This window comes from Stylophora pistillata, chromosome 10 (assembly GCF_964205215.1).
Source record: "Stylophora pistillata chromosome 10, jaStyPist1.2, whole genome shotgun sequence".
Taxonomy (NCBI): domain Eukaryota; kingdom Metazoa; phylum Cnidaria; class Anthozoa; order Scleractinia; family Pocilloporidae; genus Stylophora; species Stylophora pistillata.
Window position 1 is genome coordinate 11,758,863 of NC_142528.1, and position 27,385 is coordinate 11,786,247.

General features: G+C 39.8%; 1 protein-coding gene across 3 annotated transcripts; it reads left to right on the plus strand.

Annotated features, from left to right (window-relative positions):
* Positions 1-130: 130 nt before the first annotated feature.
* On the plus strand, positions 131-27,265 carry LOC111336086 (3'-5' exoribonuclease HELZ2-like). 3 transcript variants are annotated; one of them, XM_088734714.1, is made up of 29 exons: positions 131-320; positions 1,873-1,953; positions 2,045-2,081; positions 2,435-2,611; positions 3,857-3,893; positions 5,204-5,311; positions 5,577-6,236; positions 6,383-7,567; positions 8,099-8,252; positions 8,515-8,704; positions 9,138-9,245; positions 9,609-10,177; positions 11,679-12,114; positions 12,209-12,522; positions 12,754-13,024; positions 13,322-13,765; positions 14,174-14,252; positions 14,350-15,600; positions 15,901-18,539; positions 18,613-18,833; positions 19,190-19,272; positions 19,679-19,807; positions 20,178-20,357; positions 21,069-21,355; positions 21,481-21,807; positions 24,814-25,050; positions 25,569-25,728; positions 25,954-26,121; positions 26,502-27,265. In XM_088734714.1, exons 2-29 carry the CDS (start codon positions 1,910-1,912, stop codon positions 26,600-26,602), a joined length of 10,596 nt encoding a protein of 3,531 aa, XP_088590840.1. In that variant the 5' UTR covers positions 131-320; positions 1,873-1,909; the 3' UTR covers positions 26,603-27,265. The 3 variants fall into 3 exon arrangements, with proteins under 3 accessions (XP_088590840.1, XP_088590842.1, XP_088590841.1); XM_088734715.1 differs by lacking the exon at positions 131-320 and adding an exon at positions 503-585; XM_088734716.1 differs by lacking the exon at positions 2,435-2,611.
* Positions 27,266-27,385: the final 120 nt, after the last annotated feature.

The window sequence follows — 27,385 nt, forward strand, 5'->3', positions numbered from 1 at the left end:
AACAAGAATAATATCGCTGTCTAGCGAAAGTTGCCATCCCTCAATAATAATATCGAATTCTATAACATATTGAAATTATTCAAATGCGGTTTCTCTGAGACAAAACATGCTAAGACATGCATATTAATTAGGTCAAGAAGCAAGTTCCCAGAAAAGATACCGGAAATACATTTTTTTTCTCGGAAAATAAGCAAGACTAAAAATTTTTCCTCGATAAGGCCATTTTTGTTGTTGTGACCAATAGCAAAGCCCTTTTGCGCCATTGATAGTATAGTTTGTCTAAATCAGAAGAGCTCGGATGAAGGAATCTAAATCGAAAGGTATGATAATATAAATAAGTTGTTGTTATGACTGAGTCCTTTGGATTCCTTGTATGTAATCACGCAATGTCAATTAGAACTATTTAGCTTGAAGGGCAACGTTTGCGATACAAATTACATCTAAAAGACCATAAGTTAGTTGCTGACTACGAGAAAATAATCAGATATTATTCTTTTCTTTTAGTATGATCTATCACAGAAATGGTACACTGATGTTTTGAACCAAAAGAGCGTCAGCTTGATAAACCAATATTTTCTCTGATAGGCAAATATCGCCGAATAACATCGAGCGCTTTGCAAGCCACAGTGTTAGCGCTCTCAAAGAAGCCTTAGCTCATCTTTGTTATGAATGGACACTTTCATTTGTCTGCATATATAACCTTTACATCGACGCTTTCTCAATCTCCGCAGTATGTGCTTTAATTAAAATCTCCGGGAATTTTTAGTCAGCTATTTCATGTGACACTATACACATAGATTACGGAGTTCCTTGTTTAACCTATTCTTGCTGTCTGGTGCGTTTTTATACTTTACATCTAATACTCAAATGATTTTTAATGGACAGCTAATCCATCAAAGTAACATGTGAATGTGCATAGCCAGGAGTTTAAATGCCTGATGGATTGATTAATACTTTGAGGAGCCTTTGTACCTTGAATTTTAATGATCAAAGCTCTAAAAGCCTAATTCCTGGTTCTTAAGTCATCTGGCTTCATCAAGAACGTGTCTGCATTTAGGATCTTTTTTCCATTACTCAAAGTAAGGATCGAGTTTTCTTCAAATATGGCTTCGATGGTTCGAACACGGCTTTCACAGTACATTGTATCTTAGAGGTAAAAGGGCTCAGTAAGAGCTGGCATACGGTGATATCAAAATAAAGTCGATATGCAGTGTCCGCTGTTTGTCAGATAAGTATTCAGCCCACTTACGTAAATAGGAACGAAAACTAAAAACCTTAATGATGAGCTGAAGTCTGAACGAAAACTATGAAGTTGTAGATCTCTCAGTTTACTAATTTACTGCCTCAAAATTGCACATTTGAATCATCAAATGCACAATGATAAGATGATGATCTTTCGTGTCAGTTTTAGCCTCCAGGTTGAATTGAAACACAGCTCCACACCCTATCACAGTGTCTTTACACATCATTGTAGTGATTATCAAAACAGCCGAGTTGAGTTAAAGGCAGAGTTTTCATTTAAAGAAAGGGTAATACATTGTCGACGCTCTCGCAATCAGATGTATATCAATGAATTAAATAAGCTGCCGGAGATAAATGTAGAAACCTTGGCTTGTAAACAGTCTGCAAGATCAAGAGTAATCATTTGAAATGATACATTTCAACTAACAATCTTGAAGCATTTGTTCTTTGCAATGTATTTACAGTTGTGCAAATCCCATTTATGCTCAGTGCCTTCAAAGTCAGCAAGTCAGAACTCGCTTCAACACGACTAATAACCGATTCCCTATAATATTAAGATATATAGTATCGAAAGCAAAACAGAGCAGACAAAATTTGGACACGTTTCAGTTTTTTTACATTTTTTCTAAGTTGTAGTTTCGACTTGAAATTCGTCAACATCTAGAAGATGGCACAAGGTGGATATTCCTCTACTTTAGATGAGGAAGAAAGGTTAGTAACATGACAGAAGCTTTAGGTAGTGCTTTAAAAATCTATTCAGGGACATATAGGAATTTATGTTTGCTCTCTTCTGCTATTGCAGCGAAGACATCGATGACTCCTTTATGCTTCCTTATATGGTAAGATGAACATACTCACTCGCTATGTTTTTTCCATTTTTTCGTGTAGGGAAAAAAAGTCTTTAGATTAAAAGAAAATAACAACGACGAATACAAACATCAGTTATGCTACTTGAAAGAAGCCAACCGATACTTCTCGAGACTCTTTTTTTCTGATCATCCAAAAATAACTGAAAAACGTAAACAACGAGCTTTTCTGACTCAGATTACCTATACGTTCTACTCATTTCCTGCTTGTTATTATTAGGAGTAATTAAATGAGTAGACCTGTTCGGTCTGAGGTATAGGCCTCAAAAAGGCTCTCTTTTCCTGTTTCTTATTTATATCTGCTACATATTTTGAAATGATCACAGAATCCAGCTGTCACGTTCTTTAAGAATCGGGGTGACGAAAAATTCCGAGCAAAGATGTATGAAGAGGCTTCAGTACTTTATACAGCAGCGATGGAACAGCCAGTCACGACCTTTGTGGATATCTCTATCATTTCCGAAAAGCTCTTTCGAAAGAGAGCAGAGTGTTTCTTTAAAATGGTTAGTGCAATTTCGTAGATTGAAGTTCAGTTCTTTTGTACTTTGCGCTTTTCCTCTCTCTCAATCCATACAAAATATTCAAATTTTAGCGGGGCTCCCACGCGCGCTTCTCGCGCGTGAGGCAGAGCCCCATACCCATGGAATATTGTCAACCTCTTTTCGTTTGGTTGTCACGTGACTGAACGAGCTTACGTTTGTGCCCTCTGTCATGTATGCTATCACGAATGTACTATATGATCAAATTTGAAAATGACGTCCGCGCAGCCCACCCTCAAAATTTTCAGGTTGGATTTTTCGTTCATTTGCGATCGAGTTAGACCTTGGGGAACTCAGAATGTAAAGTAACAATGCTATAGAATACTCTTCTTAGAAAAGAATGGATTTCAAGGTCTTAAAGGTGACAGAATAAGCTCTCGAGTCGACACTACGATTCTCTGAGGCGATGCGAATTATGGACGTAAATTGGAAACCGAACTTCCGGACTTCAAGCAGGGCCTAGCGACAATTTGACGATTCGATGACCCAGTAAATATTATGTGCGAATAACAATGTGTTCAAAAGGTATTGTTTAATAGAAGATTTTGTGTCAAATTGAAGTTTTTCCAGAATTTTCAACATAACGGTGCGCAATTTCTGACCTTGCAGGCAAGTAAACAACGATCTAAGCATGGTTAAATTTACCGCGTGGGCTTTGTACACGTAAGAAATTCGTACATTTTTCGCAAACAAATCGAAAACTGTTTTGAATAAATCTGTCGTCCCGAAATATTTCTTGGCCATTTTAGTCTTGCTTCCATGGAACTTGAGATCTCTTCACTCGCGGACAAATTCACATATTCCAATTTGAAATATGATCCACATCCCCATTTGCACACATGCGAAAATATTTAGCGATTTTTATCTTTCATCTTTATTTTTGAGTTAAAACGTAATATGCACCTATTGCTTTTTTCGTCGGAAATAAGTTCTTTAATTAGTCTTCTTTCGCTGAAGCTTGTTTTTTGGAAAAGATGATTTTTAAAAATTTAGCGCGCATTGTGTTTGCCTTCTTGGTTTCTCCAAAATTTTGACTTTTCACAGGCGCGTGTTACATGTAAGTGTAAATGGTAAAAGTGTCAATGGGTTTAATCTATACTGAATTTTTGGCTAAAAATTTTTAATATATGTAAAGAAGTTTTATTGCAAACTTTTCACTAAGTGGGAGCTCGCTTTTAGGCTTGGCTAAATCTCTATATTATCTTACAGGGCAATTATCTAGACGCTATTCAGGACAGTGAAAGAGGTATATCTTGAGACAGTTTCATTTGCTATATATTTAGAAAATCGTCCTTCTTCAACGACGCTAAAGCGTGCAATACTATACCGCCTAGAAGAATAAGAAAAGAAACTACACTCTCTAAATCTAAGAAGCTACTTCAACTTTAGACTAGGTTTACACAAGAGGAAATCGTTCCGTATTCGTGATGAATCCGAAACGTTTTAGTACCGGATTCATTCTGCCGTTTACACGAAAGTGGACGAATCCGAAATAAAACCTTCCCGGTTTGGTCGTGTCTCCGGAGATTTCGAATCCGGAATTTAAAGTGGGAACTTTGAATCCGATAACTTTTGAATCCGGAAAGTTTTGTCGTGTAACCGCTTTTTTTCTCGAATCCGGATATTATTTCCACCTGCAATCTTTTGAGTTTGCGGTCAAACCAAAATGGATCTAGTGCAGACATTGCTGGCGGTCTTCGGTTGCCTAATCTTGTTGCAGGTTCAGGCGATAAATGTTATCATGTGTACCGCAGTATTTCTGAAGAAACGCAAATTATTATTGCAAGGAAGTTTAACGTCAGCCACACTTAATCGCCGACGACGTAGACTGCTTGGCATCTGTCCAACTCAAATTTGCCTCAGTGGCATCTGGATCTACTCTAGCCTTTTTTGGGGGAGGCATTTTCACTTTGTCGATCGAACGACGAAACAACACTGGGCTTGGTAACCATTCCATTTCGAATGTTCCCGGAGTTGTCGTTGTGTGTAAACGGTCAGGAATCCGAATATCCTTTCAGTGTAAACGCCTACGAATCCGAATACTCCAAAATTGATGAATCCGGAAACATTTACGAATCCGGAAAACTCTCCTCTAGTGTAAACCTTGTCTTATTTTGGTAATCAAATGTAATGCCACGTAGTTGGCACAGGACATATTTCAGCCATTCATGCGTTGCAGTTGTACATGTTTTGTGGGTTCGTTTGTCTGTTCTATATTTATATAGATATATTAATATATTTAGATCGTTTATACAGGTCCCCATTAAATCAGCATTTTTTAACTGGGCCACTCATCCTGTTTAAATACTACTTATGTATGGATTAAAGTATTTATTATACAATCACAATTTCTACTCCTACAGTTAGACAAAAGGGAGAACTAAAATAGAATTAATTCATCTAGCTTTCTTTTTGTTAGTTTGCAATTATATTAGAAACTCCACTAAAATTCCGCTCTTAATGATAGTGTAACAACAGAAAACCATCCTATGTTAATGATTTCGTTCTTGCTTAAAGGGTTGCTTTATAGTTCATTATGTATTATTTACATCAAAGGAAATAGTCAAAGGAGAAAGATTGGAAATAGAGAGAAGAAAAAGAAAAGGAAAAAGAAAAAAAAGGCGAAGAAAAAGGCTCAGAAGAAAAGTGAAAGTTCCTTAATAGGTAAGTCACTTCACTAACGTGTTTTCAATATGTGAATGACATTTACGCTTTTAAGCTATGTTAGTGTTAACATAACCAAAGAAATGAATTAAAAGTGGACATTCCTTGACTCATGGGTCACCTTATCTCTTTCATTCATTCATCTACTTACTTGTCAATTTATTTTAGTCAAATTCCTAAGGGTAGATTTGGATTATTTTGTGCCCTTTGTATGTTTTAATCTAAGCTAACCTGTAGCTAAGCGATTTTGTCACTACATTATCAGATCTACCACCGGCGAGCAACGACGCAAATAGACCATCTGACGAAATCCTGGACGAAGATGATTCGCAAGCGACGGATTCTGTTATTGGAGATCCACATCTCGGTTCTGGCTATTTCTTATCGTCTACACTTAATGTTATCGAATTCGATGGATACGAGGTATCCCACGGTGAAGAGTTTATTCCTGTACCGAATACTCGCCGCTCTCCATCATCGCCCTCCCAAGGTTGTCAACAGATGTTTTTAGAGAAAGTTTCCTGTCTTGATTGGATTGGCCCATCCGACGAGAATCGTCAGTCATCTGTTCTTGCTGTTAGCCTACAGCCGAAATCTCAAACGATTGTGGCATCGCGTGTACCCATTCCTGAAAAGGTTTTTGTTGTTTGTGGCCACTTTTTGAGCCAAAGGCCAACGTGCGATTACGTGCAGGCTAAGACCTGTCAATGGTGTGAGGATCGTAGCTTGTTAAACTACGCCGTCTGGAATGACATCTACCGTTACTGGCAAGTGATAAGGCCATTTCCTGCTGGTAAGATTCCTCCCGACGCCCCTCTTAATGTATGCAGGCACTTTGCTGCTAAAACGTCCTGTCGAAAGGAACCGTGCACGTATGCTCATGGGGAAATAGAGAGGCATCTATGGGAAAAGCAGCGAGAAGGCAGTAAGTATACTTAATTCATTTGTAGAATTAAAGCTCGGGAACTAGGAGAATTTACAAAGGATGCCAGATTTCCCCCTGGTTATGCATGCCTCATTTTCCAACTCGATTGGTTTATTTGTTTATTATCATAATTATTTCATAAATAGGCCTTCACACTCCGAATGAGAGTCTACGGTTGTTACGATCTATCAACGCCACAGCACCCACGCAGCTCATTACACAGGAGAGGGATACTGATTCCCTGCCGCTCCAGACGACGGTCACTATAACGGAATGTGTTACGATGGCTTCGTTCACAACTTCCTTAGTAAATAAGTGCCCTGGCTTTGATGCTGTCGTAACTCAAAGCACTATTACAAGTCTTCAACCGAGCACTGCCATCGACGTTCAGTCGAGCAAACCCTCTACATTTAGCCATATCCGAGCTACAACTGTAATTGCTACACCCAAAGCAGTTCCGTCAGGACCCATTCCCTATCAAGGCCCCAATAAAGACGGAGTTCACATTGCATCTCCTCTTTTCTCCTGCACAACACCTATAGCCTCTAGTGATCCCTCTCTGCGACCCCAATTTTTACCAACATCTGACATGGGGATTCAAGAGGCGAGTTCCAAAGGAAATACATCATCCACAGGCTTCCTTGCAGAAGAGAAGGAAAATCCCATTGCACCCATCGAAGCCTTTGTGAAACCTACTGATTTGATGTCAAAAGTGAAACATGAAGGGACAGTCTTGTCTGATACACTGAGGGCAGAAGTTTCCAACCCTTCTACTTGGTCTTCACCTTTGGAGAGTAATGAGATAATTTCTACTCCAGTTACATCTTCCGCACAGACATCCACACAGACTTGTGAGGAGATTATTCAAAGCAGTATTCCCTCTCAAAGTCCTGCTTCGGAACACTCTACAAATTCTCAGTCGTCCACTTGGTCTAACGTACTTAAGGCTGCTGGAGGACCGTCAACACCGATTCAAAAGACGAATGATATCCCTTCGAAAAACTCTCCTAAAGACTATAGAAAAGTCCCTACTGGTGTATACGTCGTGTGCGACCATTTTCTTAAGGAAAATCTCAGGCGGGCAGCCAGAGTTTCCCCTGAAGCCAAACCATGTAAAGGCTGCGAGAACCGGTCAAAGTTCAAGTACGCTTTCTGGAGTGTTACTTGGAAACAATGGGAAGAAATAAGACCGTATCCCAAAGATGTGAATATCAAAGTTGCATTCAAGAAATGTCGTCAGTATTCCAAACATGACCGTTGTCTTAAGATACCATGCTCTTTTGCCCACAGTGAGCTGGAGTTAACCATGTGGACAATGGAAAGAGAAGGAAGTGAGTGATATCAAGATTCTCACTATCTTATATTCAGCAGGGACTCATCCTCTTCATTGCCTTTATTTTCGCAACTGGATAGTTTTTGAATACGAGGGTGTCAAAAATCAAAACCAAAAAATTATCCCAGACTAGTACTTTTGTGATTCCGAGTGTAATTTGAGATATATCAGCGTTTTTAAATCTTGGAATTTGTAATTTGGTTACCTTTGAAAAATCTATTTTTTCGAATATATCTCAAATTGTACTTGACATCATGTGATTATTTATACAAATTGCACTCCACTCTATCCAACTACCATTATTAATTTATAGCTTGCGAAACTTGATTGCACTGGAGAATATGTACGTTCATATAGCCTATGCATCTAAAGCTTAGAAATACATACCTCATCAATTGAGGGTGTGGTCTCCAACGTTGCTTATTTTGCAGACAAAAACATGATCTTTTCATCGTGATTCTATTTAGTCACGGGGTCACGAGGTAGATGTAAAATCTATTATTTTTTCTACTTTTTATCATTAATCTAGTTCTTCCTACGCCACGGGAGTCTTTTACCGGGTCATTTAGTAGCATGCCATCTGCTTCAACCCAGAGGTCCTCAGCTATGCAGCCTACCTCCCAGCTTCGACACAGACCATCCCCACCAGGAATAACAAATGGCTCCTATCGCTTATGTAGAAGGTAGAATAATTACAATTTTGATACTGATTTATTGTGTACTTTTATGCTCACCCGATGCAAAAAATAGGTAGTCCAGTTAAGAAAGAAGAATTCAAAAACAATTTGCAACTTTGAATGCAATGAACAATGTTACATCAGGAATGATGTAGATGGTTGTTTTTTTTCGAGAAGTTTTATCTATCGACGTCACTGGACTCACGAGTCTTTTTCCTGGAAACAACAACTTTTCTCACAGATTTATTTCGTCTTACCTCATTAACAGTTGCTATACGCGTGAGAGGTGCAGATTCGGTAGAGGGTGCATCTATGCTCACAACCAGCACGAACTGAACGAATGGAAAAAGGAGTACGACAGAAAAATAAAGGAGAAACTAGAGAAAGATATTAAAGAAAGAGAAGAACTGTTTTCTTCTGAAATGGCATCAAAAATCTTAAAAGCCCCTCAGGAAGATGTAAGTCTCCTAGTTTATGTTGGCGTTAATGGTGAGATTCCACAGACACTGTGGTAAATTTGCTTTTATCAGTTATCACCTTGGCAACTCAGGTACTGTACACTTTCATGTCTAAAGAGATGATAAACAAACTATAACCTAAATTTTGAAAAGATACAACATAAATGAAGACCCAATTCTATCCCTACCTTTAAATAGGGGAAAACTCGAAACTTACATTAACTCAGTTGAAAATTTTGTGTTTCTGAAATACTCATCCAATTTTTCGTGGATTTGGAAATATTCTGATTTAAAATTGCGTTTGAGTTGCTGAAAGTCTCAACTAGGTGTATAATAAGTACCTTCATTAACCATGGTTTTTAGAAGAAGAATTATATTAGTTTCGATTGAGTTATTCATTTGTTAAAAGCCTATTTTTCTTTAACGTTAACAGCGAGTGGAGTATCTAGCTGGAGTCGAGGTTATTTGCTCACCTCCCGAGTTCAATGTAAAACTTCGGGACAAAGAGCAATATAAGTGGACATTCACTCTTACCTTCCAGGTAAGTACTGATGATGAAGTCATAAATACCGCAACGAAAAACTTTAGTCTCAGCTCAGGACACACTTTAAAAGCGTGTCACAATATTAAGGATCATCCCTACGTAAATTTATTGAGACTACGATTTCATTCTTAACTCCACCTAACATGCAATAGTTTATTTATTAGAGAAACAAAAAACGATGACATCAAACTGAAAAATGACTACTCTGATGTTTTAAGTGATTGATAAGTGATTGGACATTTTTAGTAGCCAAATTGCAAACATTTTATTCTGGTAGATAGATGCAGGTGGTGCAATTTAGAGTTCATTAGTGTACCTTGGAATTCTTTCACGCAATGCATTGTGTCATCACTTTTTCAGCCACATGAGGTAGGAACCTTACGAAATGTCTTTCTCCTTCATCGATACCATAGCTTCTATCACTTATCAGAGATTCATGTTGGCTGCTATGAAGAAAAGCATGGTTCTGAAACGTACAAGCTTTGTTACACAGCCAAGCTGAAAGGTCCCTGGTACAAGTCTCCAAGCTCAGCAAGACTTGTTGGACGAGTGGAGGTGGTTCTCAAAGTTTCCTTTGAATCTCCTCTGTATGGAAGCTTTGAACAGCTGGTTTCATTCGACTTTGGGAGGAAACCTTACCTTGTAAAAAAACTTACTGCTGATGTTACAAGTGAGTCCGTTACGCTTCCCACTGCACCAGAACATCTCGCTACGCATGCGTCTACAATATGGGACGAAAGGTCAGTAGAAGTGGTCAGATTCGTCCACGAGACAAAAGAGGCTCTTCAGGCAGAACACTTGTCAAGGAAGCACATACTTCCTAGACAAGTAGAAATTACTGATAAGGTCCTAAGCCCTAAGATCTACAAAAACGTCATGCACCAATTACTATTTGCGGAGGAGAGGTTCATGAGAGAAGAAATATCACGGTACGTTTAAGTAAGGTTGTAGCTGTACTTTAAACTCAATGCCTTTATAATATACATTCTTCTCCAGTGGGGCCAGCAGTCGGTACAAATTCAGAATTAGGCGTCTGAAAATATGTTGACATATTACGAGTGAACTTTCCCAAAAAACTGGAATAAAAACATAGGGTCGTGTCTATTCCATTTCGAAGGATAGAAGGCCCCCGGAGAGTTTTGTTTCAGTCAACGGTTGTTTCTCTGACTTCACCACTTTTAAATGTGGTGTGCCATTCAGAACGATCCCTGGCCTTCTTTTATTTCTAATTTACATTAACGATTTGCCTAACTGTCTTTCGTTCAGCATACCTAATATGTATGCTGATGACACCCACGTTACATATGCTTATTCTGATTTGCATTTGATTCAGTGTAGTATATCTCACGACCTTGAAATGCTAAGCAAATGGCTTGCGTCTAACAGACTTACCTTGAACACTACAAAATCTGAATATGTTGATCCAGGCAAAGATTAATTACTCTATCTTATACACTAGAACTCTCCATTGATAATGTTCCGATTGAACAAGTTTCCTCTCCTAAATCACTTGGAATGTATATCGATGAAAATTTAACATGGCATTCCTTCATTGATAAGCTGTGTAAAAAGATCGCTTCTGCAATTGGAGCCATAAAGCGAGTTAAGCCGTTTGTGTCCCAATCCACCCTACTTAAATTACACGACTCACTAGTTCAATCTCACCTTGATTACTGCAGCTTAGTCTGGGGTAATTGTGGCAAAACATTGTCTGACAACCTTGAAAAGCTACAAAACCGTGCTAAACAAGTAATAACTTCATCAAACTAAGACGTAGGTGTTGATTCTTTGTTTCACTGGAACCTCAGCTGGAAAGACTTGGAAACTCAACGTCAAATTCAGAACGCCTTAATGGTTTTCAAGTCTTTAAATGGGCTGGTTCCCGAATATCTCAGGTCTAAATTCATAAAGCGAAATGAATCAAACTATTCTCTGAGGGACTCGGTAAACAAAATTCTTGTCCCCTTTCCAAGAACTAACTACACGAAAAATAGTTTTAGTTACAGCGGCGCAACCCTTTGGAACAGCTTGCCTTGTAACACAAGAATTAATATAAATATATATTTAAACGCCATCTCTATCATAATTTTTAAACAAGGCATTCATGGAAATCAGGTTTTTTAAGTGACATATCGTAAGTTAATGTTAGGATTAGGATTTTAAGGTTTTAGGATGTTAGTCATTGTATTAGAATTTAATGTGCCTGATGAATTTTTTTACCGTCTATAAATAAAATAAATAATGAGAATAATAATAATCAAATAAGAAATAAAATAGTATACAAAGCGTTAATTTGATATCGCCTTTATTTTTGTGGATATAGAGGGTTCCTTTTGATTTTCAATGGATGATAAAATTTGGTTCTGTTTTTGTTTAGTTTCTTTTTCCTGTTTTTTTTTTTGTTTTTGTTTGTTTATTTATTTTATGTAGTTACACCTTAAGTAATACCCAGCTACATGCACAGAGAAATATTCAGGACGATATGACTGGAATGAAGTGTGCTGTAAATGGCGAATTATTTGGTGTCTTCCGTCTGCAAGAAGACGCTCTCAAACCAGACGATGCCGCCGGTCGTCTCCTTTATCGCAATGTCAATTCTGTCTGGCTCCAACCGGCCAATAGTGAATCCAGAACCGTTTACGAAGCTTCAGTAGAGAAAGTGGGGAGTGATTGCGTTGTTTTAAGACTACCGTCTAAATTGTGCTCGGAACTGAGGCTGCACGACACTTGTGAAACTGCTGTTAATGCTCAGTTCCAGCTGAATCGTTGGCCACTTTGTCAGTTGCACGAAGCTGTTGAAAGACTTACCTCAGGACAGTTACGCCTCATATTCCCGGATCCAACTGTTGGAACTGTCAGAAGAGAAGTAAGCAATTATAGTTTCTAGGTATGGATCTGAATTCTTAAGTCGTTTTTTAAATATATGTAGCCTTAAACAGAGGGAAATGTTGAAATTGCAGGTAAAAATCCGTTGGCAATGGCTTCTCGACAAGCGGTTAAATTTAAATCAAAAGAAAGTCATCGAAAGAATTGCTTCCCATGAGGATAATGCCCTCCCTCTGGTCGTTTTTGGTCCGTTCGGGACAGGAAAGACATTTACTCTTAACCAAACCGTTCGTCTCTTGGTACAACTGGACAAATCGAACAGAATTCTGTTATGCACTCATTCAAATCGGGCGGCAGACCTCCACGTGGAATTGTTGCATGAGTATCTTACTGAGAAGAATGGAACACCTGCAGCAAGGCCTTTAAGGGTTTATCAGCCAATGAGAAGGTGAAGAGATAAAATTAAAAGTACCAGATCAGTTTTCATTGAGGTATTTTACTTCTCGTGAGCGACTGCGTCGCAAGGGACCTATAACGGCTACCTGAGAGCTTTTTCAGACAAAAAGCTGAATTATGTGAATCTGATTTAAAGGAAATGGCCATTAACATTGCATAGCTCATTTAATTGTGTAGACCTGTATCAGTGAGTACTGATAAATTTTCATTTCTCTAATTTCAGACTAGAAACGGCATCTACGATAGCAAGGAAGTATTGTTTAATCGAGGAAGGTATGTTCGTTTTGCCCCGTCGGGATGACGTCGTTGAGCGTCGCGTAGTGATTACAACACTTGGCACATCGCGAGTGCTTCTTGATCTGGAAGTGTTGCACGGATTCTTTACTCATATCCTCATTGATGAAGCCGCTCAAGCGCTTGAACCCGAGGCCTTAAACCCACTGAAGTTTGCTGGAACAAACACGAAAATTGTCTTTACGGGAGATCATATGCAGGTACAAATGTGGACTGAGGGGTAATATTTCCAAAGTTTTATATTGACGGCTACTCTCATATTTTATTGCTTACTTCCAAGTTTTTTAAGTTTTTTGTTCGTCATTACTGTTATGATGATGATGATGATAATGATGATTATTATTACTATTATCGAAATCATTATTATTATCATTGCTAACAGAAACTGTACTTAAGAAAAAAAATAACTTATGGACTTGGAGAATACTTGAAAGAATGACAGTTGAATTTTTTGCCGTAACCCAAATCGTTAAAGTTGATCACTTTATTTACGATAGATGAGCCCAGAAGTCTATTCACCTCAAGCGCGAAGTTTGGGACTTCAAAAGTCATTGGCTGAAAGGCTGTTTGACCTCTATGAAAAATACGAGGCTGAGGCATCCAAGGGTAATCCCAAATTAAATGAGGAATCCAATGTTTTGTGGCTGAGAGAAAACTACCGATGTAACGAACATATTCTCAAGTTTCCCTCTGAAAATTTTTATGGTAAAAAGCTAATTGCTCGCGGACATGAGTCCCAACCGGCGCACCCGAACTATGGCCCCCTTTTATTCTTCTCCGCACGCGGTAAGGAAACAAAAGAGCAGGGCAATTCCTATCTCAATTTATCTGAGGTTTATGAGGTAGAGAAGAGAGTCAAAGAGATTTCCGACAATTGGCCTGCTGTTTGGGGCCCCAAGATTCTATCTGATATCGCAGTTCTGTCTTCTTATCGTTACCAGGTAAGTGATTGCTCTCTTAAGGAAACGTTATTAATAATGATAACAACTTGCAAGTTAAGAGTATCAGCTTGTAGACGACTCCTCTTTTTCATTATGAATATCCTTTTTAAGAGAGCAGTTGAATCGAAATAAAGAGAATCTAATCTAAAAGAATAAGCTCCATCGGAAGCGTTGCACATTCTTTCAAATCAGTTTTAAAACCTTGTTAAAACATATGTGCCTCTTCTTACTACCATGTCCTTTTGTGTTTACTATGGGTTCACAGCGATGCTAATTTACCTCTTTCCTAACTAATTTTCACCACATTACTCAAATGTTTCAAAAATTATTCTTGATACTTGCAAAGTAACCTTTTGATTCAGATCCACCTTCCTAATCTTCTGCGAACGATGTGAACTTAATACTTAGGTGCAAGCCATACGAAGAAGCTTGCGGAAGGAAAAAGATCTGAGAGATGTAACGGTGGATACAATCCATAACGTACAAGGTAAAGTCTCCTGCATTTTAAATCATTCAAGAAAAATAAATTGACCTACCTACTTAGTCTTTTGCATCCCACTCTTTCGTCAAACTTTTTTTTTCAGGGGAAGAATTCCGGGTGCTTTTTATCAGTACTGTGCGTACATTTCATACTTGCAAGCCTCAGCAAGAAGAGTTGCTTAACAGTGGATCAGATGGACAACTTTATTGGGAATTTTTGTCAGACCCAAAGTTGCTTAACACAGCCGTGACGAGAGCGAGATGCATGATTGCAGTAGTTGGTGATCCTGTCTCTCTTTGCACAATGGGAGAATGTCGAGGAATCTGGAGAGACTACATCAAGAGATGTTATAAGGCAGGTGGCCTACATGGAACAACAATGGAAGAGCTAACATCAGAAATAAGGGCTTCTGTTGCCAGTGTCCAGCTTAATCCTATAGCTAGGGCGTTTATTCCCAGTTTCTTACCAAAGATTGAGAAAGGCTTAGATGCAAAAGCACCTGAAGACAAGACAATAGAAAGTACCCAAGATGACGTGTGTGTAAAGGTGAAAGTGGAGAAGCAAAACGTGGGGAAAGTCATAGAAACAAGGAGCGACAGCCGAGGGGCAAGTGGCCAGCAAATCCTAAATGAAGGCTCGGCGGAAAATGATGACTTGGATGGCAGGGATCGACCGATTCTCAACCTTAAGGATCAGGATAGGGATCAGGACGAAGAAGAGCCTGACGACGACAATGCAGACTCAAATTACTTTCAAGAATGCCTTCTTGAGGACGAAACGGTATTTCCTCAAGATATGGACGAAATAATTCAGGCATTTGTCCGAAAATGCGAAGAAACACTGAAAATAGACGAAGAGCGCCGATCAGTTTTTGAAGACTCCGAATTCCCATCCCTCCAAACGATGAGAGACTTGAAACAGCAACCAATCGAGCATGTGCAACGCTCTGGATTCAAGGGTGGTGCCGACATAAAAGATCTGTTCCCAGAGGTACGAGTCATAAACGGCCGTGTTGAAGTGCGCCTTACTAACCTTGGCTTTTACAGTTCTCCTTCCGAAAGAGCGAAACGAGTCATGATTTCCTCGAGGCAACAGGATTTTCTTGATCCCTCTGTCCTGATGAAACTGATCGCGGACGAACCTGAGAAATATATTGTCTGTAATCTTCGTCTAAGTCCTGAAAAGTTGCACGTGGGTTATGCAGAGGTTGAAGATACCAAGACGCCATCCATTCAAATCAAAGGAAAGCTTCGTCAAGCATTTGATAGGGACAAAGTTGTTGTAGAGATAGGTGAAAGGAAAGCCCATTCAAAGACCGATGAAAATGAGCCAGCCGTCCAAGGAAGAGTTGTTGGTAAGGAGGCGCGATTTTCTCCCCACAATTATCGTAGATACCCTCCGCAATCTTAGTTGATACTGGTAAATGTTGCATTGGTCCATTAAAATACGTTTCGTTGAAAAACATGTCATAGGTGCCAATGAAAAGACATGAGATTGTCTGAATCGACAAAAGCATTGCTTTGGGACTGGGAAATTCTCTCTCATCATGTACAAACGTATGCTAACAGCTTGATGAATACATGACATCAGCATATTCTTATTACTGATCTCATGGCCGGCTTGAAACTTATATGAATTTTTCCTTCTTCTTCAGGTGTACTTGAACATATAATAAGTCCACATGAACGACAGTTTGTATGTACAACAGATTACGAAAGTCCTGCAGTAATGGTGCCCATCAACAAAGCAGCCACTAAACTGGTAAACCTTACAGACAAGAGTTGTAAGAATATTCCGGTATACAAAAAGGATCAGTACGGAAGAGCCATAAAAGTAAGAATGTTGGAAAGAGAGAAAGTCCTCAATGGGAAGTACCTTTTTGTTGTAAAATACCTCCAGTGGAGAAGGGACTTTAGCAACCCCCTCGGTATCGTTGTGCGAGCACTGTCCAAAGGAGAAGATTTGAAAAGTAGCATGGAAATTGCGTATGCTGAGCATGGGGTAAGAAAAAAATTTAAAGAACAGACCCTAAAGTATGTGGGTGAAAACTTTCCGCCAGGATGGTCCATTCCAAAAGCAGAACTTAACAATCGCACCCGGGTTTCTGAAGCCATTACAATTGATCCTCCTTCATCCCTAGACCTTGACGATGCCTTGACGATAGAGGATATATCTTCCTCAACTTTCCTAGTGGGGATACACATTGCTGATGTCAGTTTCTTCGTCAGACCGAACACTCCAATAGATGATGAAGCATTCGCACGCTGTACCTCATATTATCCTGGCCACGGCCATGAAAATGTCCCAATGCTTCCGCGCCCACTAAGTGAGAATTTTTGCAGCCTACTTCCCAATGAGGACCGTCTAGCAGTATCAGTATTCGTGACTCTAGACGAAGAAGGAAAACAAATTGGTGACCCACAGATAAAACGCACAATCGTTCGATCCTGTTGTCGGTTGAATTATGTTGAGGCTCAGATGATTATTGATAAAATAGATGAGAGTACATTAGAAATACCAGAAGGCATAAAGAGAAAAGTTAGGCAGTTAAGTTCCTTAGCACAAAAGAGAAGAATTCATCGCCTCGGAGATGGAGCATTTGATCACTGGCAAAACGGAGGAAATGACTTCGAAGCCCACGAGCTAGTGGAAGAATGGATGATTCTTGCAAACGAAGAAATCGCCAAACTTTTGTCACATAGGAATTCTGAATTAGCACTTCTCAGAATACAGCTGCCACCAAAAGATCACAGATTGGCCGAATGGATTAAAATGTACGGAAAGTATACAAGAATGTCACTGACGTTATCCGCAACGTTCACGGAAGACACAACAAACACCACATCATTCGTGGCTCTTCATGATGAGAGCATCAAGTTCAAGATTCAGAAGCAAGTTTGGTGTGCAATATGTCAAGCCGCCGAGTCAAACGATTTTCCCTCACTTCAATACCTGATTTGCAACGAGAGCAACTATCCACAAATTGCTACAGCTGTTTCTCATTTTCGACGTCTGCAGGCTGAATCTCGATGCGTTTGTGAAGGAGATCAATCACCTGAGAACATTTACCACTACTCTCTCAGAATACCTCGATACACACGATTCACGTCGCCAATAAGGCGGTATATTGATATCGTGGTGCATCGCCTACTCATTGGTCTCGTATTGACATCTTCCAGCTGCAACGCAGTTAATCTCCCTAGTAAAGACGAAGTTTTAAAGGTTTGTCGACGCTATACATTCATGCAAGACAACGCACGAAAATTTGAAAAGTATTGCAAGAAGATCCACATGGCGAACCAGCTTCAGCAACGGTGTCGTGAGACACGAGTCTTCGTTGAATCCATTCAGCATCAGTCAATTTGTCTTCAAATTTCGAATAAAGAAGACGATCTCTTGTCAAGTAAGGACAAAAGAATAGCCCTTAGTCACCTTAATTTACTGACCGTGGATGAAAAAGAAGAAATTCAAGGTAAAGAGCAATCGATCGTTCTCAAATGGAAAATCAGAAAGTACGTTGCGCCGGATTACAAAGGAGAAACCCCAGAGTTATCCAGTGCTAAACACAGAGGAATTGACGAAGTGATCGAAATTCCCCCTGATATTTGGGTTTCTGTTTTGAATATGGTTAGAGCTAAAGATGAGGACAAGCTAATATCTACAATCAAGGAAGCGAAAGAGAAGCTAAGCACCATGCCTTCTAACCGTGAGAAGGACACCTCAACTGAAACAAATTCATCTGACCAAGTGCGTGGTATCTATTACCAGCATCCTCATCAAAATGACAAGGCACAGCCGTCATCTGAGGGGATGGTAGACCATTTTTACGAGAAGAAAGTCATACTGAGAAAATACGATTTCCTGTCGGTACAGCTCTGTCCTCACATGATACGAGGAATTCTCCAACCTAACGTCCAAATATTTAAGGTGGATAACCATCTTAATGTTTGCATTGAACACCGGAAGTATCCGAGGGAGTCATTTTCGCGCACAACTAGACACCAGGCATCAAGGGAACGGTATGAGAGCATTGAAGAATACATTCAGACTTGGGAACCAGTTCTTTCAATGGAAGCAGCGACGCAAGCGGTCAGAGAGAATGACGGTTTCACCATTGAGAACCTTAACGTGGCATGGAAACGCAAGGCTGAAAATGCAAGAGGAGTGTTTAAGCTACCTTTAAGCTACTGTGATAGTCGACAGCTGGATTTTCATAACGGAGATCTTGTATGTATCCGCATGTCCTACTGCGAAACGTCACCTCCTTCAGGGGAAAGTGAAAACGGCGTTAAGGTATTTAACCAACCTCTTTTACATTGATACCATCGCCATGATATGCTGATTTTAGGTTTTCCCCTTTCCACAGTCCTCCAAAGACAATCTACATCATTCAAACACAGATAGAACAGTAAGTGACTTTTGGGTGGCACACTGTATTATCAAAAACGTTAACGTTTTGAAAAAAAAATCGGAGATAAAAGTTAAAATGGACCTCCATCAATCGGCATCAAACATACCAGAAGGACTTTCCAACGAACAAAGTTACAGATGTACTTTAGAGCTCATCCACAGAACACTTCCTCAGAGGTAAATGAATTACAATACTTTATTAAGATACCTGGTAACGAAGTGCGCTTTATTTATCTCATCGTTGAAGTAATTTAAACCTTATAGGCATTTCGATTAGCTATGTGTTAAATTCACAAGAAATGTGAAAGGTATTTAAACAACTATGCTGAACTTAGATAAAGCATGACACGAAACTAACAACCTCAGTTTTTGAACATAGGGAGAACTACCGAACGTTCATCACGATAAATTTGTTTTTCCCAGATTGAATTAGGCAACTATAGGCTATAATTGCCTTGTTCAATCCGTTACGTATTTTATGTTATTACATTTTGGGGTATTTGGTATGATCAACTTTCATTTGAACTCTCCAGACGAATGTATGCGGCGCTGTGCAGTCTGGAACACTCATCTGAGGTAGTTCATGCTATTTGCAGAGGAGACGAACCGTCAAAAGGTATGGCTATTTGGGATTATTAAAAACTAGATCATTGGATAATGCAATTCAAGACTTTTTATTGGCTTAGCCATTATGGTATATCAGCCAATATACCATAATCTACAAATATGGCAAGCGTACGTGTCAGCTTAAAATTAAAAGGGAGCTAAAGGTTTAATAAAACTTAATAATTTAATTTAACGTTTTTAATAAAACAATTATTCCGCTCGAGCTTGTTGGATATGAGATGATTATAGCCAACTCGGCGCTACGCGCCTCGTTGGCTATCTATCATCTCATATCCAACGCGCGCTCGTGGAATAATTGTTAATTAGTTTTAACTTTATTTCAGGACTGTTAGATTTTAGCGTCCTCGCTATATTAAATCAAAGTAATTTCTTTTTTCTTTTTCGGTCTTGGTCAGAAAATTATGGTGAACTCCCTACCAGCTTTTTTTTGACGCAGTATGGATTTAAGAGGTTGAATACATATCAAAAGACCGCAGTCAAACAAGCACTTTGTAATCCATTTACACTTATACAGGGTCCACCAGGTAAGAATCATGTTTTTTATAATCAACGAAGAAAATCGGTAGGAGGCCTTCGAATTGTCTGGCTGATAAGCACTTTTAGTTCAACTGAACATGTCGAAGTAACAATGTACTAGAAGATGCTGTAAGAGGAGGACTGAATAGTTTTTCTTATACGAAGTATGTCTCGGCCACGAAGTTGTTGTTTCGAGGTGTGTTCTGAGTCGTCACGGAATAAAAAGCTACCATCTGCGTGTAGAATTTAGTTTCGTGGATCAAAGTGTCAGTTATCGGCTTAGAGACATTTTCTTACAATGCCAGGGACAATCTCGTGACAACACACTAACAAGTAAATGTTAATTACAAACAAACAAACAAAAACCCTTATGCTTAGGTACTGGGAAAACCGTAACAGGAGTGCACATCGCCTACTGGTTTGCAGAGCAAAACAAAACGAAGTCTTGCAAGTTGTTGGAAAAAGAGACTGGTGAAACTGAAAACGATGGAGCACATAAATCACCGCCTCAAGTTATTTATTGTGGACCGTCGAATAAGTCTGTGGATGTGGTTACAGGTAGGCTATGACGAGAAAAAAAGTCATGACTTCTGTCTCATGAGAAATCAAATTGTGCTAGCACTCCATGAGTTTCCGGAGTAATTTTCTCCGGAACGACATTTCATCCTAACAGAAAATGCTCTAAACCAGCCTGATGTTGTTTGCTTTCGAATTCGATTTTAGTATCATTTAATTTTATCATGTTCGCTTTCGAATTTAATTTTAATAAAGTCATTTAGTTTTTTCATCCTGGATTATGCTTACATGAAAGGGCCAACCTCATGTTGAGGTATGACATTAGGAATAACGTATTTAGCATGCGAAAAAATTAAAACAGATATTAGATGTTTTGGAAATGATTTTTTTGCGGCCGTTATGTTAAATCAGTCTTTCACAATTGTTGCTCTTGTGTGCACGACCGCTTCCGCCCCCATCCCCCAGAACTCTCGCTAACAAAAAAACTAACTGTTGATAATTGTGGAGGCCACATGATGTCATATGGTCCAAAGTGTCGTCTAGCACAAAAGTTTAAATCGTTTAGCGACAACGTATTCTGACAATGGAGACGCTCTTTAAAGTGTGGGTGTCCGCCATCACTTAATTTCAATTTGGCTACGCAAAACTTGAGTAATAAGTAGTTAGCTTAGAAGGTATCAATTCTCGGTCGATCGAAAATAAATCCCTGACAAATCCCAACAGCTGACATTAAGATTTATCTTCCTCCAACAGAGCTCCTTTTGAAAATACCAGATTTGAAAGTTCTCCGAGTTTACAGTGATCAAGTTGAGCAGAAAGAGTTTCCAATTCCAAACAAGTTGAAGCCAGCTCGAACAACAAGGAGTGATGACGAAATGAAAATTTCCAGTGACCAAATAAGGTCTGTATCCCTTCATCACGTGATTAGAGATCCTGAATGTCCTTATTCGGAGGAGCTAAGGAAATATGAAGAGGGATTCGCTTATTGTAAAGAGATGAATGAAACAATAGGCCAGAAGGAAGTCACCGATTACTGCAAGGTAAGAGATTTGTAAACGGTTTGACCTAGTTGTCCCATGTTAGAATTAAGACAAATTATTCATGTCCAGCCAATTACTTTTATCACTTAAGATAAATGATGGCTTTTTCAATTTATTTCCCCAAGACCATTGGACTGGCTAAAAAGTGGGCACTTCAAGAGTCTCGAGTTCAAATCATTTTATGTACTTGCGTAGCTTCGGGAAGTCCTAGGATAGTCTCTTCTTGCGACAACATCCAGCAATGCATTGTCGATGAATGTGGCATGTGCATGGAGCCTGAATCACTCGTGCCTATCACGTGCTCTAGAGCAAAACAAGTGGTTCTGATCGGTGATCACAAACAACTGCAGCCTGTAATACAAGACCACGTTGCAAAGACTCTTGGCTTGAGTGTGTCAATGTTCGAGAGGCACTCTAAACGAGCTATGATGCTGAAACTTCAGTACAGAATGGTAAGATATTTACTTAAGACTGCATAAGCAACACATTCATATATATATATATATATATATATATATATATATATATATATATAGTGTACTCTAGTTTGAGCACTCTGGCATGGCTTAGACGATACCACAAAGGTTGGATCGTTTGGGGTGACCATATTGTTTCTCCTCCATCCTAGCATTAGCACTGCACTGATGAGGCCCAGAAGGCCGAAACAGTACTGTCTGCAGTTAGATATAGCTCTTTGGCATACAAAGCTTTGCTTTCATGTCCAAATTGAGCACTCTAACTAGGATGAGTCATTGCTCTGCAATTGCGCATGCTCGCTAGTGTACTCTAGTTTGAGCACTCTGGCATGGCTTAGACGATACCACAAAGGTTGGATCGTTTGGGGTGACCATATTGGTTCTCCTCCATCCTAGCATTAGCACTGCACTGATGAGGCCCAGGTCTCGCATGGTAAGTGTTGCTTCATACTCTTGTAGTTTGAAGTTGGTTCTGGTGTTTTTCGAGGTCTGAGTTGGATAAGTGAGTACCTGCCGGGAGGGAAAACTTGCGACTTTTTCCTCCCTGGCAGTGGTTGTTTTCTTTGGTTCCGTTTTGATCGCCCATCCCTTTTTTTGGATTTCTCGGTCGATCTGAACTTGCTTTCCTTTTTGCTTTTTCTCTGTTTCGGTCACCCATCCCTCTGACTTGTCTTTGGGTTGGGTCCGAGTTTCAGCATGGTCGTGTCCTTTAATAGGACCATCGACGTTGACTGTCAGGGGCTCCCTGAGGAGGTACTTTTCTCGGAAGCGGTTGGTTTGTTGCTGGGTTTTTTTGACCGTGAGTCTGACCATCGGGTGGCTGCGGTGCAGGCATGTCCTGGCCGTGTTGCGAGAGTCACTTTTGCTGAGAACGGCGATGCTGCTAAGTTATTTTTTGAGGAGCTAGGTGTCATCAAGTTGGGTGATGTAGAGTGTAGGGTGGTTAAACCCCCTCCTCCTCCTCCCCAGCTTACTACTGTTGTAGTCTCTTGGTTTCCCTTTGAGGGATCAAACGACGCCATCAGCACAGCTTTGTCTGCATATGGTACGGTCAAATCTGTTCGCAATCAGGTTTGGCCCGGAAGGCCTTCAGTGTCCACCGGGTCACGCATTGTCCAAATGGTTATTAGGAATGTCATTTCACCGTTTATTTCTATCCGTGGCGTCCGCTGTAAAATTTGGTATAGGGGGCAACCCCTCCAGTGTACTACTTGTCATAAAGTTGGTCATAAGTCGGCGGAGTGTCCCCTTAGGGGCAAATGCTTCCGATGCCGTCAAGGTGGACATCTAGCTAGGAACTGTCAGACGACCGTGGGTGCTCAACCTGCTGTAGACACATCAGTAGAGATGGACATACCCTCGTCTGTAGCTCAAGAAAATGATGTGACAGCTGAGACAATTGCTCCCGTCCCTAATGACGTTGTTGCTGAGTCTGAAGAGTGCGATTATAACCTTGAGGCCAGCGAGGACCGTTTTCCAACTTGCACATCGGTTGACCAAGTACCATCAGACAATGTCTCCCGTAAACGCGCTGCTCCCCAGTCTTCTCCGGTTTCAAAAGGAACTGTAAAGAAGCCTGCTACAACGGATACAACCCAGTCGATTTCCGTACCAGTCGCTAATAAGATAACTGTGCCACCCTCCGTTACGTCAGTCATTTCTTCCAAGTCCAGAAGTGAAATTCTCGAATTGCTATCCACACCTCCTGGCCTTTCAGGTGATAGAGTAGACCTCCTACGGTTAACATCACACCTTCAAGTTCCTCCTGGTTCAATTGCCTTTGTTCTCAACCCGCAAAATGGTCCTCCTAGACATGTGCTAAAGTACACTCCGAAGAAATAGTTTAATATTAGTTTAAAAATTTAAAACCTAAAAATGAAAACTAAAAAGTAGTTTAAGTTATTTAAGTTATCGAGTGTGTGTGTTCAATTTTTGGTGTGAGTGTGTTAATTTTTGTTGAGGTGGGGTTCGATTCCCCAGCGAGTTTGGTGTCTGGTGACCCTCGTTTCTGGTGGACCCCAACCCTAAGGCATTGCACGCAAGCCATGGGTGGGATTAGTCCTGTTGGTCGGCGGGCATTGCACACGCCCTTCATCGGGGGCCCGGCCGTCCACCTTAAACATAAAAAAAACTGCACTGATGAGGCCCAGAAGGCCGAAACAGTACTGTCTGCAGTTAGATATAGCTCTTTGGCATACAAAGCTTTGCTTTCATGTCCAAATTGAGCACTCTAACTAGGATGAGTCATTGCTCTGCAATTGCGCATGCTCGCTAGTGTACTCTAGTTTGAGCACTCTGGCATGGCTTAGACGATACCACAAAGGTTGGATCGTTTGGGGTGACCATATTGTTTCTCCTCCATCCTAGCATTAGCACTGCACTGATGAGGCCCAGAAGGCCGAAACAGTTCATCCCTACAAGCCTGTTTCGTGGTCGCCCACTCATCAGGGGATTTGTATATATATAACTGCAGACAGAACTGTTTCGGCCTTCTGGGCCTCATCAGTGCAAGGATGGAGGGGAACCGGCAGGGTCACCCCAAACGACCCAACATTTGTGGTATCGTCTAAGCCATGCTAGAGTGCTAAAACTAGAATAAACTAGTGAGCATGCGCAATTGCAACAGCAATGACTCATCTTAAGTATAATTTGGTATAATTTAGTATCATTTCAGAGTTGAGCGAAGAGTTTCCAGCAATCTGATTGGTCGAGGGGTTCCTCCTAGGATGTGGTGCTTTGTTTATCGTAGTTAGCCTCCTAGGCACAGCTTTAACAGCCTAATTGTAAAATACAGAGTTTTCTGAATCAATGTTGATGAAAGCGCAGTTATCCATCCAAGGATGGATATTACTGTTTTGATGCTAAACAAGATAACAGTACAAAGAAAAAAAAGTTTATATTCTCTTGCAGGAAAACAATGCAACTTAATTTCTTCTTCCCTTAACAAAGACATATTTTAAACTAGTCTGTTCCCGTTTCTAGCACGATGGAATTTGTGAATTTCCATCGAGACAATTTTATGATGGAAAGCTACGTACAGCTGACGAGGTGAAGTCACGTGCTCCTAGTCCAGTTTCCTTTTGGCCCGCACAAGTACGCCGCCAGAGGAAACTGCCAATTGTATTCTGTCACGTGGAAGGGCAAGAGGAATCTGCTGCCATAGCTACCTCAGAGAGCAACGAGGAGTCCAAGAGAAATATGAAAGAAGTTCATAAGGCAGTAAGTAAATTTTCACCAGATTTGAGAAAGTTGGAAAGATTGAGGAAGGTGGCATATCAAGCTTTTTTCAAACAAAAGAACATGAGCTGATCATAGGCAGTTCCATGTCCTCTTGGCTTTCATGTACGATTGTAAAGTAACTTGGCTATTTTCCGAGCCTAAGACTTATCATCATAAAGGATTATGGTAAAATTATTACCAGCTTTCCAAAAGGAATTGATATGGTTGATCTGCGATTTTTTTTTAAGCGCACTGGAACCCCGTCTCTGCCGGAGATACCACTATGCGGAGATCACCTTTATTATGGGGACAAACGTTGATCCAGGCTGACAAAAATTCTCCGAACCTCTATATATATCAGAAATACATTTTTTTTTTGGCATATTAACTTGCTGTATTTTGTAACTGTCAAAGGAGAGTCGCCAAATGATCCTTTATACCTTCATCGTTCGATTAACGATAATATAGCTGAGTACCTTTTTCCATACTGAAGTGTTGCGTTCTTTCCTCACCAACAGGTTCAAGTAGCAAAGCATCTTGTTAACCGTTACGTGTCCCATGTGCGAAGGTCAGACGTAGTCATTCTGTCTCCTTACAGAGAACAGCGAAGCAAAATCACGGAACTCTTAAAGGGAGCATACGAGGATATCAAAGTTACAACAATCACTAAAAGTCAAGGTAAGGCAGTAAAAAGGAAAGCCATTATCAGAAGTACGACTCTTGACAAAACAAAACAGTAAACAGAAAAAGAACTACCTTAACTGATCAATACTTACTTAGATAATGTTGTGAAAAAAAGGGATATCTGATAAAAGCAAAAGATTAGCGCGCGTTGGAAGAAGGTACGGCTCTAATGAAGTGTTAATTCGATATTCGACTTCTCCTTTTTCTTTGAAATTTTAGGAAGTGAATGGGATTATGTCATAATATCCTTGGTTCGGTCTGTGAAGCGCGACGAAATAGATCTCGAGCCTTCCCTTTCTTGGCTTCGTAACCATCTGGGATTCTTGACTGATGAGCATCAAATGAACGTGGGACTAACTCGAGCTCGTCGGGGACTTTGCATTATAGGTGAGATATGCAGTTTTACTCTCACTGGAGCAGGTTTAGATCGAGTATTTACGCAATCTAACATTTTGGTTGGTTTTGTCATGACATGCTCTGTGATCATTTCAGCAATTTCATCCCATCCTCTAAAGCAATAAGACGCTTATTTAAAATCAAACATTGCATGGTCATTCGCGAGAAGTTACTGTAATGGAGTATGTTAAGTTTGGTTTACTCTGAATTTCCCTCAATTCACTCCTTGTAACATTTTCATTTCCTCTTAGTGGAAGTTGTGGAACTAAGCCAAAAAGTTTGTTAAGCTTACAAATAAAGCATTACGATTATGGGATAGGGCAGCATTATTGTATCGTTAGAATAACTAAGGTTCATCTTATTCTCTGCAGGAAACAAGTATCTTCTGGAACTGGATCCTGCTTGGAAAAGCTTGTTAGAGCATTACGAAGACAATGGCTGTCTTGTAAACGAGGATTGGCCTTGGCCATAATTGAGTGAACTTCAAGTCAGATAACTTTTTTTAATTAATAAGAATTGAAATTAAATTAAATTCAGAGGAGAATTTTTGCAAACGAAGCCAAGCTTAGAGCAAGTTTTGTCGGTCAGGAGTAGAAGGAAAGGAACTGAAAGGATTGTAGGAACTTAGTGTAATAAGAGTAAGTGGATATTTACAGTTCTCTATCAAGCCTAGTAATAAAACAGTAGCATCAGGTTTTTAAAAGACGCCTAAGAGCAACTTAAATGATAAATAATAATAATAATAATAAGAATAATAATAATAATAGTTTATGGAAAGACCAATACGGCAGTCGTTAGACTGAATTACACTGTTAATTCTATGAAATATCAATAAAAATTACAAATTTCTGATTGAAGCCATAATGAAGGATTTTTTAAAACGATCGGTACGATGGCGGGGTTCACTGAAAGAGTTTGGCATCTCATAATGGGTATCTTAAGCGAGATACATTTTTTTTCTCCATTTATTACTTAAAACAATTGGCATCTAATGTCAGGGTATGTATGAAAATAGGTATAATTGCTTCAGGTAAGAGGAGCAGAGCTGGATTATCTCTCCAAGAGTTTAAGATTGACGATTATTTTTTATCAACAGAAATTTGGTTTATATTAAACTACAATGACGAAGACATAATTTGAGAGCATCAGTCTTTTTAAAATCACTAAGGGCAATCATTACGGTCTCATTTGATATATGATACGAGTTTTCACTTACCTTATGTGTTCCTCATACACGTGTATGCTGTTTTCCCAA

Bases quoted from the DNA above. Each gene is read 5' to 3' on its own strand.
- LOC111336086 (XM_088734714.1), top strand. From the start codon at position 1,910: ATGGCACAAGGTGGATATTCCTCTACTTTAGATGAGGAAGAAAG. The intron at 2,612-3,856 runs GTTAGTGCAATT...ATTATCTTACAG, and splicing joins CAGAGTGTTTCTTTAAAATG to GGCAATTATCTAGACGCTAT. The intron at 18,834-19,189 runs GTAAATGAATTA...TGAACTCTCCAG, and splicing joins CACAGAACACTTCCTCAGAG to ACGAATGTATGCGGCGCTGT.